The 16,838-nt window shown below is 37.4% G+C and overlaps 1 protein-coding gene across 2 annotated transcripts in view; it reads left to right on the plus strand.

Annotated features, from left to right (window-relative positions):
• LOC133518143 (uncharacterized) overlaps positions 1-16,838 on the plus strand; it is a 45,353-nt gene that overhangs the window by 5,088 nt on the left and 23,427 nt on the right. For both annotated transcript variants that reach the window (XM_061851744.1, XM_061851734.1), the window contains exon 4: positions 7,164-7,332. In XM_061851744.1, the coding sequence (XP_061707728.1) occupies positions 7,164-7,332 (169 nt within the window). The remainder of the gene's footprint in view (positions 1-7,163; positions 7,333-16,838) is intronic.

Raw genomic sequence — 16,838 nt, forward strand, 5'->3', positions numbered from 1 at the left:
CTATAGGTAAAATATTTTTGTCGGTGTCTAAATATTGTTTCTCTTTGGTTGTAAAATACTTAGGCATGACTAAAGCTAAAGCGATTTTTTGTATACTCTGTAATAGCTGCAATTTTGTATTGTATGTAACATGCAGAAAAACGTATAACTGATTTTCACTTAAAGATAAAATCTAACATAGCATAACGTCGTTTCATAAAAGATATATGTGTCATTCTCAATCAAAAGATATTGTATTATCGGTATTGAGTTATAGCTACCAGCATAATAATAAGTTCTTAACTTAGAGACCTGTTTTTTTGCATATAAAAGAACATGTTTTGAACTATAATATAATCAAAAATAATATAGTCTAGGTATAATATAAGCAAATAATCAGGTCTTTAAGTTAAGAACTTATTATTCTATGATTTTTTGAAAATTTACCATGGAAATGTGTAGTTTTGAGATATTCGACTTTAAAATTGGAAAGCTTAAAAGACGTTCTAGTGCGAAGTTATGGAGATAGCGGTTTTAAAATTATCTTTATTCATTACATTCCTAAACTAATGACATTTAATCAAATACAACTAATGGCATAGCATCATCGCAGGGGCACGACAGTGCCGACGACGCATGACACAAAAAGGAAATGATTTTTATAGACATATGCATTTTTTTTAAACAATTATAGGTTCAGTTATGTGTCTTATTTATTTGTGTTACTTTTTTGTCTGTTCCTTTTCTGCGTGTCGCTAGTGCACACTACACGTGTCGCCACTAACTCATAGTAGTTTTAGGTCGGTTTAAAGCAGGTATCGTTACCGGTATTCTGACTACCGGTTTTAAATTAGATATAACCGTTTATAGTTGTATTTCGCTATTTATATCACTAAAGCTTTGATTACCGGTATAATCAATAACGGTATTCATGTCTATTAACGATTTCGCCATTAGACAACAATACCTGTGTTTGACATGTTACCCTTAAAAACCATTACCGGTAATACATGACAATGTCAATACACTCCTTTATTTGTTTCTTCGAATATGTTGTGCTTTGCCGTATGTATGACATACGTCGCAATTTTTTTTATCCAGTATCTAATAATAGTAGACACTTCAGCCAGCTATGCAGAATGTTATCGCGTGGCGTTACAATATTACACCTATTTTTTGTGTATGATTGACATCTTACCTTTCAATTACAATTGAATAAAGGTATTTAATATTGTAAATAATCTATATATAGCGGTAAAAACAAAAGCAAAATGGAAACTATACCTGTAATAAGAATATAGTTATTATTTTTATAGCGGTAATAGTTTGACAATTTATTTACAGGTATTAAATAAAACCGGTTGTACAATCCTTGGTTAAAAGGTCCTTTTTTTAGTTTTTCGTAAATAACTCGTAAACGGTGGCCCATAGCAAAAAAAGAAAGCTTTCGTACACTTCGCTACTATCAATATTTAATAAAATATTAAAGCGGGAAAATTTATTGAAAATCAATTCTATGGTAACGGTTTTTCAGACTTAACTTGTATACGGTGGCCAATAGCAATAGTAGATTGTTAACCAAGGGTTGAAAGTGACCCATTTCACCTGAGATATTTTCGAATTCAACACTCTACTTTTCATATCGACTATAAGGAAAGTACAAGACCACAATTTCATTTCATAAAATAAAACAAATTTATTAAACCAAAGAAAGAACCACTACTAAAAATTACAAATTTCTATTACTTATTTAAATTTTATAGTAAAATTAGAGCAATTTGATAATGACAAATTGACTGTTTTCCCAGGCATATTTATATTACAGATTGTCGGAGAAACCTAAGTCTCTTGTATATTATCTTCAGTTGATTTGATGGTAATTTTTGTAAATTCTATGCTTCGGCATGCGCCGCATATAGCAAATAAGTATAAGGACAACCTGAAACAACATAAATCCATAACGTTAGATTTTATTTTAGTTAAGTTTTATTTACGATTTTTTAGTTGTAATTTTATATACAATAAATATGTAATTAATAATTATAATTCATAACAACTTTTGAATATTTATATAAATAGGCACCTATATTCAGATTTTTGATTCATATTCTATACTAAACACACCTTAGTTGCTAAATATATTCCATCGGGAGCGTCGTTTAAGAATCTCTCAACCTCTTCAGCAGTAAAAATCTTTGATTTCTTGCTTTAAAAGGTTTCCGATCGTCTTTTTAAAATTGCTTACAATTTCGTAAAATCTTCAAATCAACTTGATGTTTGTTATGAATACGTGCTCCAAAGTGTAGATGGTTTTAATGTCTTCGTATTTCTGCGAAATATGCCAGAAACACGGTTTCCGACAGCGACTTTCTTAGCGCTTCTCCAGTATATAAAGTAGTCGTATGCCTTTATGTATCTCTCCTTAGAATATTCTGGTAACAAACTATCGATCGCCGTTTTCGCCTCTACTTTTATCGATTCGGGAGTTCACAAGCTGTTCCTTGCAATCAGTGCCACAAATCATTTTCAACAACCCGCGGCCTGAATATTCACATCGGTAAATGCCACAAAACTATAAATCCGTCCAACATCGCTACATGCCCACCCGCCTTAGGACTCCAACCCAGCCCGTCAACACCTCAGCAGAACGTGTACAACTTCCATCTCCACCTCAGCCACCTTAAAAACAACATTCCTATAATTAAAAGAATTCCGCGAGGTGCAAGAATCGCCGTAGCAATCCGGCTAACCGATGTCATCAATACCTGCGTGGAAAGCAATAGCCTAGATTCGTGGGAAAACCTACTTATATTCTCATTTTCGACTCTTCATGCTACTTCAGACAATAACCGACTATCACTTACTCAAAAAATAAAAAACAATTGTGCTCACCCCCTTAATCTCCAGACTCCAATTTATCATCAAAATAACCATCCTTCTCACCGGTCTTGCAACATTCTGAAAAAGACTGTAGAGGGAAAAGTGAGCGATGGTGACCTGAAAGGAGCCGCACGGTTGCTTTTTTCAACCGACGTTCTGTCTGTGGACTCGACTGAAACCCTTTTGGCTCTACGTGACAAACACCCGTCCGCCCCAGCAACACCATACTTCCTAGATCCGCCTACAGAACCCAACGTGTGCCTTCAAGTTCAGGATAAAGACACTATAAATGCAATTCTTTCATTCAAAACAGGTTCTGCAGCGGGTCTCGACGGATTATCTCCGCAACACCTAAAAGATTTGACCTCACACTGCGTCGGCGATACAGGCAAACGCCTCATTATCGCACTTACCAAACTTATTAACCTCATGCTTTCTGGAAAAGTCAACCCCCTCTTTATTCCCATTATTTATGGCGCAAATCTTATAGCCCTCACAAAAAAAGATGGGGGGATCAGGCCCATTGCTGTTGGTTCAACATTTCGGCGTTTAACTTCCAAAATTTCCGTCCGACACATACTTTCAAAATTGCAAAAACAATTCGAACCGGTACAACTAGGTTTCGGTACTAAAGGTGGGTGCGAAGCCGCTGTCCATGCCCTCCGCACCTGCCTGATCAATGACCAGTGTGAGGTACTCCTGAAAATTGATGTCAAAAATGCCTTCAACTCGCTTAATAGGGACGCCCTGCTTACAGAAGTCAACAATCACGCTCCAGAACTTTATAACTATTTATTAAATTGCTATGCTAATCCATCAAAATTACTATACAAAAACCACGAACTTTCCTCCGAAGTTGGCTGTCAGCAGGGCGACCCTCTCGGACCAGCCATCTTCAGTTTAGCTATCAATCCAATTGTTCAAAACCTAAATTCAAAATTTAACGTTTGGTATTTAGATGATGGTACCCTAGGAGGCGATGTTAACACTGTACTAGCAGACCTTTCGGAAATAAAAAGTAAATTTATGCTAATTGGCCTGGAATTAAATTTCGAGAAGTGCGAATTATTTTTAAACCGTTGTAATCCCGACATCGTATCAAAATTTCAAGCCATCACCCCTAATATAAAAATAGTAAACAAGGACTCACTAAACCTCCTAGGGTCACCAATTTTCGAAGAAGCCATTCCCAGCATCATTACAAACGCGATTACTAAATTCAAAAACTGCGCCGATCGCTTGCTCGACGTCAATTCTCATTCCGCTCTGACTATTTTAAAATCCTGCCTTTTTGTACCAAAATTTACTTATTTGCTCCGCTGCTGTCCATTTTGGAAACACCAAAACTCCTTAACACCGATTGACAACCTTATTAGATCTTCCCTAGAATCCATTCTAAATATACAACTTAGCGAGCATTCTTGGAACCAGGCGTCCCTGCCCATCAGATTCGGCGGGCTGGGTACGCGCAAAATTTCTAGTGTTGCTTTACCAGCGTTTCTATCTTCCGTCCATGGCACGTCCTCCCTCGTAGGAAAAATATTAAAGGCCTGCACTTTAAACTACGAGACGGCGTGCTTGACGGAGGCCAGAAACGCCTGGCTGACGGCTTGTCCGGGTCAAAATTTACCTTCAAAATTAAACATTCAACGTTGCTGGGACGACACGTTGTGCAAAATTAACTTTGATAAACTACTTTCCAGCTCAGTTGGTCCTACACGCGCGCGGCTCCTCGCAGCTGCAGAACTAGAATCCGGCCAGTGGCTGCATGCCTACCCCTCCCCCCCCACCGGTACATATCTAGAGCCGGATACCCTCCGTTTAGCCGCAAGCCTTAGATTAGGAGTAAAGGTCTGCGCCCCCCACAGATGCCCCTGCGGCGCAACCGTCGACGTGCTTGGACACCACGGCCTTTGTTGTCAATTAAGTGCCGGTCGCCTCTCCAGGCACGCTGCCCTAAACGATATCATCCGCCGATCTCTTGCTACCGTCAACGCGCCGGCTATCCTTGAACCAAACGGCGTTTCGAGGGACGATGGCAAGAGACCGGACGGTATGACCCTGGTCCCATGGAAGATGGGTCGAGTGCTAGTCTGGGACGCCACATGCGTCGATACACTGGCACCGTCCCATCTACCAAGAACTTCGGCCAAGGCTGGGGCAGCTGCCGAGGTGGCTGAAACCAAAAAGGTTTTCAAATATCGAAGTCTCGGCCCCCAATACCACTTTGTGGCGTTTGGAGTCGAGACACTAGGGCCGTGGGGTCCAAGCGCCAAGATACTTTTTAAGGAAATGAGTAAAAGGCTCATAGACTCTACCGGTGACCAGAGAGCTGGCAGCTTTCTCTCGCAGCGCATTAGTATTGCCATTCAGCGAGGGAATGCTGCCAGCATCTTTGGCACAATGCCGCGGGGGCCTTATTTAGATATATTTTAATTTAGATTAGTTTTTACCATTTTGTTTTATTATGTGCTGTATGTTTCCCATTAAATAAATTTGTTTTGATTCGGGAGTTGAATTAATTTCTTCGTTGCTGCAATTGTACGATAAATCCATTTTTATTCATTTTGACGACCGACGACGAACGACGAAGACATTTAAAAAGATATTAAAGAGGGAAAGTAGAAAATTGTCTGTAGATTATTTACGTTTAACAACATTTTTTGCTATTGGCCTCAGTTTATGAGTTATTTACGAAAAACTAAACAAGGGACATTAGAATCGATTGAGTAGGTATAATTAACTTTCCCGCGTGAATATATCTTCGAATATTGATCCTAGCGAAACAGGATCCTAGAGTACGGAATTTTCATGTACCTAGGCAATTTTACTATGCGTCACCGTTTAAGAGTTATTTGCCAAAAACCATAAAAGGGCCCTTCCCCCTTCCCGTTAGCTCCACCCCAATCCATCAGTGCTTTTAGTATGTTGATTACAACACCATTTCCTACGATTATGCCAAAATTCGCTTATACCCGAATTATTTTCCCTGAATGGCAATTTTTGGGCTTCGTTTGGTGAGCTACTACCCACTACCCTGCTTACGTACCTACACTTTGTCCACGCATACTTTCTTGCAAACGAGTTTACCAGTATAGCAAGAGCCCTTACAAATAACTTTTGGGCTTTCTAACTTCATTACCCCTTGATGGATCCTGCTGATGTAAGGACTTACCAGCCTGTACCAGCATTACTGCTGCAGTATTGCAGCGTGGCATTACTGCCGACTGCATTCCTGCTGCATAGAAATTGATGTTTTAACTGAAATATCGAGTTTTTGACATTTTCAGTCGGCAGGAATGTCGCGCTGCAAAACTGCAGCAGTACCTAATGCTCGTGCACGGTGCAGTCTGAATACGAACGTCACATTTATTTAATCGTGCCTTCTAAATAAGAAGTTTAACGACTAGGGTAATTGATTGTCGATCGTAAAGATGATCGACAATGAGATACCCGTCTTTAATCTTTAAACGTATTTTTTTCCAAGCTACCGCTAGAAATTGCAATTTTTGTACAAAACACATGAATATTTTAAGTGTCCCGTATTCGTTTTAAAACTATGAACGAAAATCGTGTTGGCTTAAATCAATATTTCTGAGATACTGTTTCCGAACAAAACAAAATTTCGTCAATTTTGACTTGATTTATAAAATCATTGATATCTCGGAATCCATAAGCGACAATGTGGTACCTTTTGATTGAGAATGACATATGTGTGATTCTCAATCAAACACACACACAGAGTGTTCAGACAAACTCACACAGTGTTCAGACAAACTCACACAGAGTGAGAGTGTACAGAGGTATTAATATTATTTGACTGAATGACTAGCTTCAATTTGAAATAGGCCCTTGAGGAATTGTACCAAGGATGCTGGCGGCATTTCCTCTTGGTATCGCAATGCTGATACATCGTACGAGGAAGCCGCCAGCTCTTCGGTCACCAGGGTGCGTAGACAAGATGCCAAACATTCACGCTCCGTAGCGTAGCGTAGTTATCTCTCTTTATCACTCTTCCTTATTAGTGCGACAGAGACAGTTGCGTTTCGTTCGCTACGGAGCGTTAACCATTTGCTTCTTGTCTACGCACCCAGTTACGTCAACCAGACGCTTCGCGATTTCTGTAAAAAACTAGCGCTGGGACCCCACGTTGTTTCTATGTACCTACCTATTAAATATTGATATACAGACAAATTTAGAACTACTTAGCTATCTTTGTTTTGGAAGTCAGTTGAAATTTATGTTGAAATCTTAATGTGTATTGATCTAAAAGGTGCAAATGATCGTTCACTTATCCTATTCAGGATGGTTCGGTGTCCCGGTGATCATCTTGATGTGCGTGATCGCGGCGTTCAGTGGCAAGAGACTCGGCGACTGCTGGACCATGATCGAGGCTCGCGACCCCAAGATGAGGAGCAGGCAGCGCAACCCATATGCTATTATCGCCGAGCAGTCATTAGGAAAAACTTGGAGGTCAGGAAATTAAAATTAGGTACCCACAACTAAATATAAATTAAAAATTACTTAATTTAGTTCTATAATTGCTTATTTATTACTGTCATTTTATTATAGTTATCAGAAATTGATTTCTACTGAACAATTAAGTATGTCTGTTGTCTAACGATCCCATTATCTTCAATGATAGTCGTTTCCGTCGTGCTTTTAATATATCAAGCTAGAATTGCAGTAGGCCGTTTCTCAAAAAAATGGCACCGCCACCTATGAATAGGTTTACCTATATTAGAACTTTTCTTACTATGTATAATTTTTAGACAGACGCCTTGCTTTGCAATAAATTATATTGTAACTAAGTTTTACACTTGAAACTACACAAATTATTAACTTAACGTCAGTGTCGTATTTAATTTGCATTATTTGCTTTAAACGATTGTCAAAGGTAATTCTTAACGTTCACTTGTCACGACACGTTCACAACGATTGTATAACCCCCCACCGCACCTCTCCCGTCTCGCCACGCTTGAACCGAAGCCGCCAGACTCCGTCTATTTCCTGCTAGGACTGAAGCTGGCCATATATCTATACACTAGGGTACGCCGCCTGCGCAGTTTTGCCTGTACAGTACAGGATTTCAAATTCGGCGCCCATCACCGTGGTATTTTAAAATATGCGTTTTATAAGTAACCGGTCGATTTTCTCAAAAATATATTTTACACAAATGAAGACTATTTAGTTTACTAAAGGACGTAAGGTGTTGTGTGTATGAATGAAACGATTTCCGCAACGGCAGCGCAAGAAGAGGTCATGCCATACAAACGAATGACGCCACATGTGAGGGAAGTTGAATTTTATTATATAAAATATGTAATTCTATTTATTGACAATAACAATATACATAATGGATATATACAGATGAATACTATAACTAGCTTATATCTAAAATAGGCCCTTGGGGCATTGTACCAAGGATGCTGGCGGCATTTCCTCGTTGTATCGCAATACTGATACGTTGTGCGAGGAAGCCGCCAGCTCTTCGGTCACCAGTTACGTCAACCAGACGTTTCGCGATTTCTCCAAAAAACTTGTGCGCGCTGGGACCCCATGGACCTAGAGTTTCAACGCCAAAAGGTACAAAATGGTACTCTCTACCGAGGCTCTTATATTTATTACGTTTCAAAATTTCGGCGCTTTCCGCCGCTGCGCCCGCTTTTACATTAGTCCGTTGGAGGTGGGATGGTGCCAGTGTGTCTACGCAGGTAGCATCCCACACTAACATCCGTCCCAAGCTCCAAGGAACCAAGGACACCCCATCAGGCCTCTTGCCATCATCCCTGATAATGCCAGTTGGCTCAAGAAGAGCAGGCACATTGATGGTGGCAAGAGATCGACGAATTATGTCATTAAGCGACGCATGTCTTGAAAAACGACCTGCACTTTTTTGACAAGATAATCCGTGGTGTCCCAGTCGGTCCACGTCCGTGCCACAAGAGCATATATGTGGCGTACATACCGAAACCCCGAGTCGCAAACCAGTCGCCAGTCTTAGGGAGGTCGGATCCAAGAAAGTACCAGTATTAGGTGAAGGATGGGCATGTAGCCAGTAGCCGGCTTCCCGGGCTCCGACCGCCAAAAGTCTCGCGTGATCTGGACCCGTACAGTTGTTTAGAAGAGTATTGTAAGTTAAATCACAGTAAATATTATCCCAGCTCCTATGTGATTTTGGGTTGTCTGGAAATTGTTTGCCCGGGCAAGCAATTTTAAAAGCATTTTTAGTATCCTCAAAGCCCGTAATCTCATAGTTTGTGGGCAAAGCCCTTAAGATATTTCCTATGAGACCAGACGTGCTATTAATGGATGCCAAAAAGGCTGGGGAAGCCACACTGGAAATTTTGCGAATTCCTAAACCTCCGAACCGAATAGGGAGGGACGCTTGAGACCAGGAAGGCTCACTCAGCTGAATGTTTAGAATCGTCTCTATACTAATTTTGATCAAATCGTCTATAGGCGACAATAAATTTTGGTGTTTCCAAAAAGGACAGCAGCGGAGCACATATGTAAATTTAGGGACAAAAAGACAGAATTTCAGAATCATAAGAGCATAATGAGGGCTAATTTCGAGTAAACTATTCGTGTGACTTTTGAATTTAGATATAGAGTTAGAAACATAATCAGGAAAAGATTCTTCAAATATAGGAGAACCCAGGAGGCAAAGAGAATCCTTGTCTACCAATTTTATATTAGGAGCCAGATCGTCAAATTTGGGTTTTAAGTCGGTCAAAGTACAAGAAGATTTGTGAATAAAGAGTTCGCATTTGCTGAAATTTATTTAGTATTTTACTTAATCGTTATGGCGCTTGAACTATTCAGTATTCAGTATTCATTTATTTCTTGCTTCCATGGTACATTTTTAGGTAGTAGTTACACATTTCTTACGGTATCACATGGACCCTGAATAGGGTGTAGCAAATACAAAACAATTTAAGTAACTTACAAAGTTATTTAACATAATATAGTGGATTTTACAAACTTATAACATAACCTATACATGTATCACAAGCTCATTGCTAATAACAACATTCATTATATATGTAGCAATTATTATGTAGTATTATTGATATGTGTAGCAATTTATGATGATTAAAACGTTTATTGTGTGTCAATCTATGGCTATAACTTTTTTTCTTCCATAAATTCGGTTATAGTATAATATGCTTTTTTTAATAAATGCTGCTTTAATTTTCTTTCAAATATATTGTTGTTTTCTTCTGATTTGATAAAACTGGGGACATGGTTGTAGATTTGTATCGACGTGTAGTATGGTCCTTTTTTGAAAAAATCAATTTTTGGTTCCGGCAGAATAAGATCTAAATTATGGCGGGGGTTTGTATTGAAATTAAATAAATGGATATTTTTACGAACAAATGTGGCTGACTCTAAAATGCAAATTGAAGGTAAAGTTAAAACTCCTAGTCTTATAAAGTGTGGTTTGCAACTTGTTGTTTGTTTAATATTGACGATTATGCGAATACATTTTTTCTGCATGACAAAGGCATCATGTGCGTCGGTACTGTGTCCCCACAATAAAACTCCGTATCGTAACAAGGAATGTGCATATCCATAATACGCTGTAAGCGCACATGATTCATTTGTGTTAGATTTAAGTACACTTAAGGCATATACAAATGAAGCTAGCTTGTTTTTAAGTCCTGCTATATGCCTTTTCCAATCAAGATGTGTGTCTATAGTTATACCCAAAAGCGAACAATCCGATACCTCTTCAATGTTTAATTGTTTTGCAATGTAACTTATATCTATGGCGCGTTTTTGATGTGGTCTGAACTGGATAATTTTAGACTTTTTTTTTTATTGATTACAAGGTTGTGATCTTTTAGCCAGTTTACTATTGTGACGTATGTTTCGGTTATATTTTTATAGGCGTCGTTACTCGTGGGACTTTTGAAGAGAAATGAAACATCATCGGCAAACATTATGCACTTGTGTTCCTGTTCTGTAATTTTTGGGAGGTCATTAATATATATTATAAAAAGGACACAACCCAGCACGCTGCCTTGTGGAATTGAGTTGTTTATGGATATTATATCGGATTTGTATGTTTGTAACTGACGTAATTGTTCACACTATTGTTAATATAAATTAGTTTAATGTTATGGTTTTTAAATGGTTCTTTATAGCTTTCTGCGTGACTTCTGCGTACACTTTATAAAAATATTGGCTTGGAAATACAATTAAAAGGACATATGTAATACAGTGGTAATAGGTGCAATTTTTTGGTGTGGATCCTAATTCCGTGGTGTACAACAGTTATAGTTAAAATGTTAAATATGCATCTTTATATATTTTTTATTTTTATACAGTCATTCCAATCTTGATCTATTCAAGTCTATTCAAGCTTTTAAAGAACTAATTCCGTCGTATGGAAAGTATTCAAAAAACCCTCCTAGTTTTTTGACAAAAACGTCAGTACTTAACTTGTATATAATTTCTATATATAAGTAAAAACATTTTCATTAAGAATGTTGCCAAGACGAAACGATAAGGCTCGCACTGTCAAGAAGTAATCAGATCTTTTGTAGAGCTAAGCTTCTAACTCTACAAGCCCTAACTTCACAAACTCTACACCTTAGTCAAAATATGTGGCTTGGTCGTTTCGCTACCATCACATGGGTTTTTGTCATGCTGTCCAAATTTTGAGATGATGAACTGTTACCAGTTATATTTTTGATTTGTAATGAATACACAACTGTACTGTTTTTATGGGCTGGAATTAGGTTTACAACACTCAAAATTAACAGTTCTGAATGATTCACGGTTAGTTTCACTAGACTTAAACTAGGTTTCACCACGCGTGTTTGATTCGGATATCGGGAGCTCAAAAACAATATAATAGGTAATCACGGTACATATCCCGGTCGATTTATGTCCAGTAACTCCAAATTAAGCCACCGATGATACGATCACATCGCTTCGGTAATAGAAGGTATGGGAATATATTACCGAGCCATTTAATATTTGTTTGGGTCAGTGATAGATTTTCAAAGAATTATCGAGTGACACTTTAGTCTTCTAATAAATCACATTTAGGGTACCTACCTATACAACTTTTTTTTAAATCAAGACTTTTACCCATCACTTAGAAATCTTCCGCGTATTTATTAGGATTTGCGGCAGACATATTTCTTATGTTCATATGAATAGTGAATGGAGATGAACAAGTATTACAAAAAAAACTACTATTTAAATTCAGAGTTATTCAGATTACATTTGAAACCTACGAACAACATAATAGAGAGTATTGCGAAAGACCTACATTATTTCATCAGATCATAGGGCCAATGACCCATTATTAGTATTTAGTGCCAAATTATAAGTCTGGCGGATTCCTATTACCGATAGAAGCTATTGGTGGTAATAAAATCATAGCCTGTCATTACCACGGTAAAAGAAGATTGTGCATTTTGGTTTCAATAATTATTTAATCAAATACCTACAATGAACCAAAAAGTTACGTCGTTTAAAATATAAGAGCTATGTCATTAAAACTTTCTATTTTTAATAAGTCTACTATTGACATCATGTCCCGATCGATACCTAAAAAAACTCACTGACTCACTCACTGACGATGATCGAAACTCTTAGGGTAATTCCTGAAGTCCTAGAAAGCTGAAATTTGGTATGTAAGCTAGTATTATTGCACAAACAACAAAAAAAATATGGAACTTCCCAACCCCTTAAACTATGGAATGAAAGTGTGTATGAGATTTCCGCAAATTTTGATGCTAGAGGTTTGAAAACGTATACTCCTTGTTAAATAATAAAGTTATCAGCAACTTACAAAAAGAAGTGAAATCCCACCAAGAACATTTACATGTAAAATGTCAAAATATGTGGTTTGGCCGTTTCGCTACCGTCACATGGGTGTAAGGTGAAAAATGTATTCACTACTTTTTTCATTACTTGTTTTGTTATAAGTAGGTACAATAGTTCTTCTAGTAACGAAATCGCCAAGCTACTCGTACATATTTTGACTAAGATGTAGAGTTTGTGAGTTAGAAGCTTGAGTCTACATGAGATCTGATGACAGTGCGAGCCTTATGGTTTCGTCTTGGCAACATTTTACATGAAAATGTTTTTAATAGTATAAATATTTGTCATCCACGATGCACGATGGATTGACTTAAGGTGGTTCGACTAGGTTACCCAAAGCTTAAACCTCACTAGATGGCGCCACAATTGCAAATTTTGAGTTTAAATTTTTTTGTGGAGTAGTCTTGGTATTTCTATACTGTAAATTATGTTTAGCGCACTCTTTAAATAAATATTGAACTATTACAACAAACATTGAACACTTCATTGTACAAAAACTACCCCTTAATGTCGACAGAATGTTTCTTGACTCTATTTCTAAGTATCACTCACACATTCAAACAGTCTTACTGGGATCCTTGTAGTAGACAATTTGCCACAGCGTGAGTAGGCTTCAATAGCGTTGCGGTATGTACGTGGAAATACATGCAAGAGGATGTGGGTTCGAGACTCATTAATTTTTTTTTTGTTATCAGTGTATTAAGTAGGTACCTATTATTAATAAATTATTTTATGAGAAATATGAGCGTTTTCCATAAAAATATTAAAAATCTGATTCTCACACATCATGATATTTTTGGGTTCTTCCAACTCAGAATCACTAGCATAATCAATCCTCGAGCTAAAAAAACCCGAAAATTTGTATTGAAATTTTAGTTTTACATTGAAATTTCTTTCACACTAAAATGTAACGTAATGGTATGGATATTTTAGGATATCTTTTTTTAATGCTAGGGTGGAGAAGATTCTAAGTAGAATGAACCTAAGAAAGTCCAAATTTGTAAGTCAGATTTTCCGGTATTTTAAAAAAAAAAACGCTGTTTTGTTCTAAAATTAAAGCAATCCCTTACTGCCCAGCCTTTAAAAAAGTAGGTACTATTTTACAGTAGAATTAAAACATTTTTTTACGATACATTTAATTAAATTACAGTGAGTTACAAAATTGCATGGCCTTCTATTTATAACCATTATAAAAAGAAATGAGATATTTACCATGTTTGTTTATATTATTGATTTCCCGATATTTTGACACAACTAGAAGTTTCACACAATGCCTAGAGATAGAAAATTATTTATTTATTTTATTTATTGTCAATTTCATTCAACCGATCACATCATATCCAATTTATGTGTTTATGTATTTCATTGTTTTCTACCTAGTTGGTTATTAAATTCTGTTACTGCAATAATCTTTATCTACATAAAATATACCAACGAAAGTTTAATAAAGTATATATTAAAATGAAGTACACAAAATCAGGAATTACATATGACAATATCATTCAAAATCGCCTCCTCTGGCTTTGACACAGGCCCTCAAACGACGAGGCCAGTCATCAATAGCGGCACGCACGATTGTCATGTCTAATTCCGTCACTGTCTTAACTATGGCCCGCTTGAGGGAGTTAAGATTTGTGTGGGGTTTAGCACAGGCTTTCTCCTCAATAACCTGCTATATGGCATAATCCAGGGGGTTAAGGTCCGGGCTGGAGGACGGCCAGTCTTCGTGGGCAATAAAGTCAATTTTGTTCCTTCGAAACCAGGCTCGAGTTGTTTTTGCCTTATGTGCAGGAGCTGAGTCCTGTTCAAAGATCCATGGCTGGTTTTGAAATAGGGTGTGGCTTTAGGGCTTCACTATTGGTTCGAGAACGGTTTCCAGTTTCCGGTTTTCACACCTTTTTCACAGAAATGAATCTGTGTTAGCCCTGAGTATGACACACCCAAAATCATGTTTGGCGGGTGCCCACATTTGTGCAACGCAATAGGGTTGTTTCCATCTACAAATCTTAGGGCATAATTGTATCCCAAAAAATTTTTTGGATTATAAGAACATGTTAAACTACTTTTAGGGGACCTGTAATGACCATATTTTTGTAAATATTGAATTTAAAATATCTTTTGGCACACGTCACGTGACCAAACTCGAAACGTCATTGAAGATTCTGATGACGTCACAACTCTCGGATTGACACTGTTGACAGTTAGGCGATTAACAACAAATGACAAATATCAGTTGACAGTTCGTATCTTCTACGTGTGTATGTAGTTATGTGTCAAGCCATAAACTGTGACGTCACACAAAGAGCGTTTTGGGCGCGAAAGCATCTGTCAAAATATATTTTGTTAATTTAACATATTTAAAGCCGTTTTTAGTATAAAAGCTGAATTTTAAGGCAACTTTTAGTTAATATAGAAAGTAATACAAGCGTTTCAAAAAATTTGAATATGATTCTCTTTTAGGCCCCAATTCATTATAGATACGACGAGATAAGCGTTATGTGTGGTATATAATTATAGCTCACAAATCCACCACATTATGTCATTTTTTATTTTTTCGGTAGCATTTGTTTTAACGGAAATAAAGAGGTTGCAAATCGAGTAACAGAACTTCAGAACAGATATCATTTGATATTTACCAGTCGCTTTTCGGTGAAGGAAAACATCGTGAGGAAACTGGACTAATCCCAACAAGGCTTAGTTTTACCCTCTGGGTTGGAAGGTCAGATGGCAGTGGCTTTCGTAAAAACTAGTGCCCACGCCAAATCTTGGGATTAGTTGTCAAAGCGGACCCCAAGCTCCATTGAGCCGTGGCAATATGCTGGGACAACGCTAGGAAGAAAGAAAGAAATCGAGTAACAGAACTTAGTAACCAACTAGGTATAATAGTTATGATGTAAATGTCCATATCATGTTGGAGTCATATATGTATTAGCCAACTAATTATTCAAGATCAATACACTTAGCTCCCTTAGGTATTCGCCTTAGTACAATCTCGGGCAAAATTGAGTTTTATAAAAGTGAACTAGTTTCTAGGTCATATTTTCTATGAATTGGTCATTTTTGTAGACTCTAATTACAGTTACACTTTTCCTGGTTTTTCGCGGACCAGAATATCGATGATTTTTGTAACTTGATTTAGACGTTGCTATCATTTTCAATCCAAAAACACATAAAATCACAATTCAGAACATGCGGCAGCTTTGTTTTCTATCAAGTACCTCAAGCACCAGGGCGGCTACCGGGAAAATCGAAATTCGTCAATTTCGGGCATTTTTCTCTGTCACTCTAATTACGTCTTAGTGAGAGTAAAAGAGAAAGATCCCCGCAATTTGCGAATTTAGGTTTTCGCGGTAGGCCCCCAGGTCCTGTCAAGTTTCAGCAGTGTTGCCAGGTGAACGGAAGAGAATTATCGTACTTGAGTGTCAATATTATTGTACCGTTGAAAAAAATATCGTACGCCAATCAAAAAGGCAGCCCCTAAAAATGTCTTGCAAAATAAGCTTAAACTTCCAATTAATAATAAAAAAAGACAATTTTCGTCTAAATTGCGCAAAAAATCTGTTTATGTTTGTGTATTTTTGGGATAGACTCAAACGGTATACAGGAAATTGTGACATTTTAAACTTTAAACTTACACCAAGGAGCCGAACACCCAAAAGATACTAATTTTAGCCTATTTCTGAGAGAAAGTGTCATATTTTGCTTCAAATTACTAGACTTTTAAGGTGGCATCATCCAAGGGCTGAAATTGTAGTACTTTAGTGTACGATAATGCTCTTTGGAACATTACGTCATACCGGGGCCCAAATTATCGTACATGTACGACAATTATCGTACGCCTGGTCACACTGAGTGTCAGTGTCGACAGAGTCAGCTAAAAACGCGTCAAACATCGCAACGTCGCGCCGATGCATGGAGTGGCAACGCCGCAATGTATTTGTACACGACATTTATCACACACACATGAGTAAAATTTATAAAAATATAACGTTGATTATTGCATGATTTCTATATGAAACAAAGTTTTTCTATTAATTTAGCGCAAATGAATATTCGAAAGTAGATAGATGCGCAACTATTTATGTAATAATATTGTGTAATTAATTAATAAATAGCGATTGTTTTTTGTATGAAAA

Source organism: Cydia pomonella, chromosome 1 (assembly GCF_033807575.1).
Source record: "Cydia pomonella isolate Wapato2018A chromosome 1, ilCydPomo1, whole genome shotgun sequence".
NCBI lineage: Eukaryota > Metazoa > Arthropoda > Insecta > Lepidoptera > Tortricidae > Cydia > Cydia pomonella.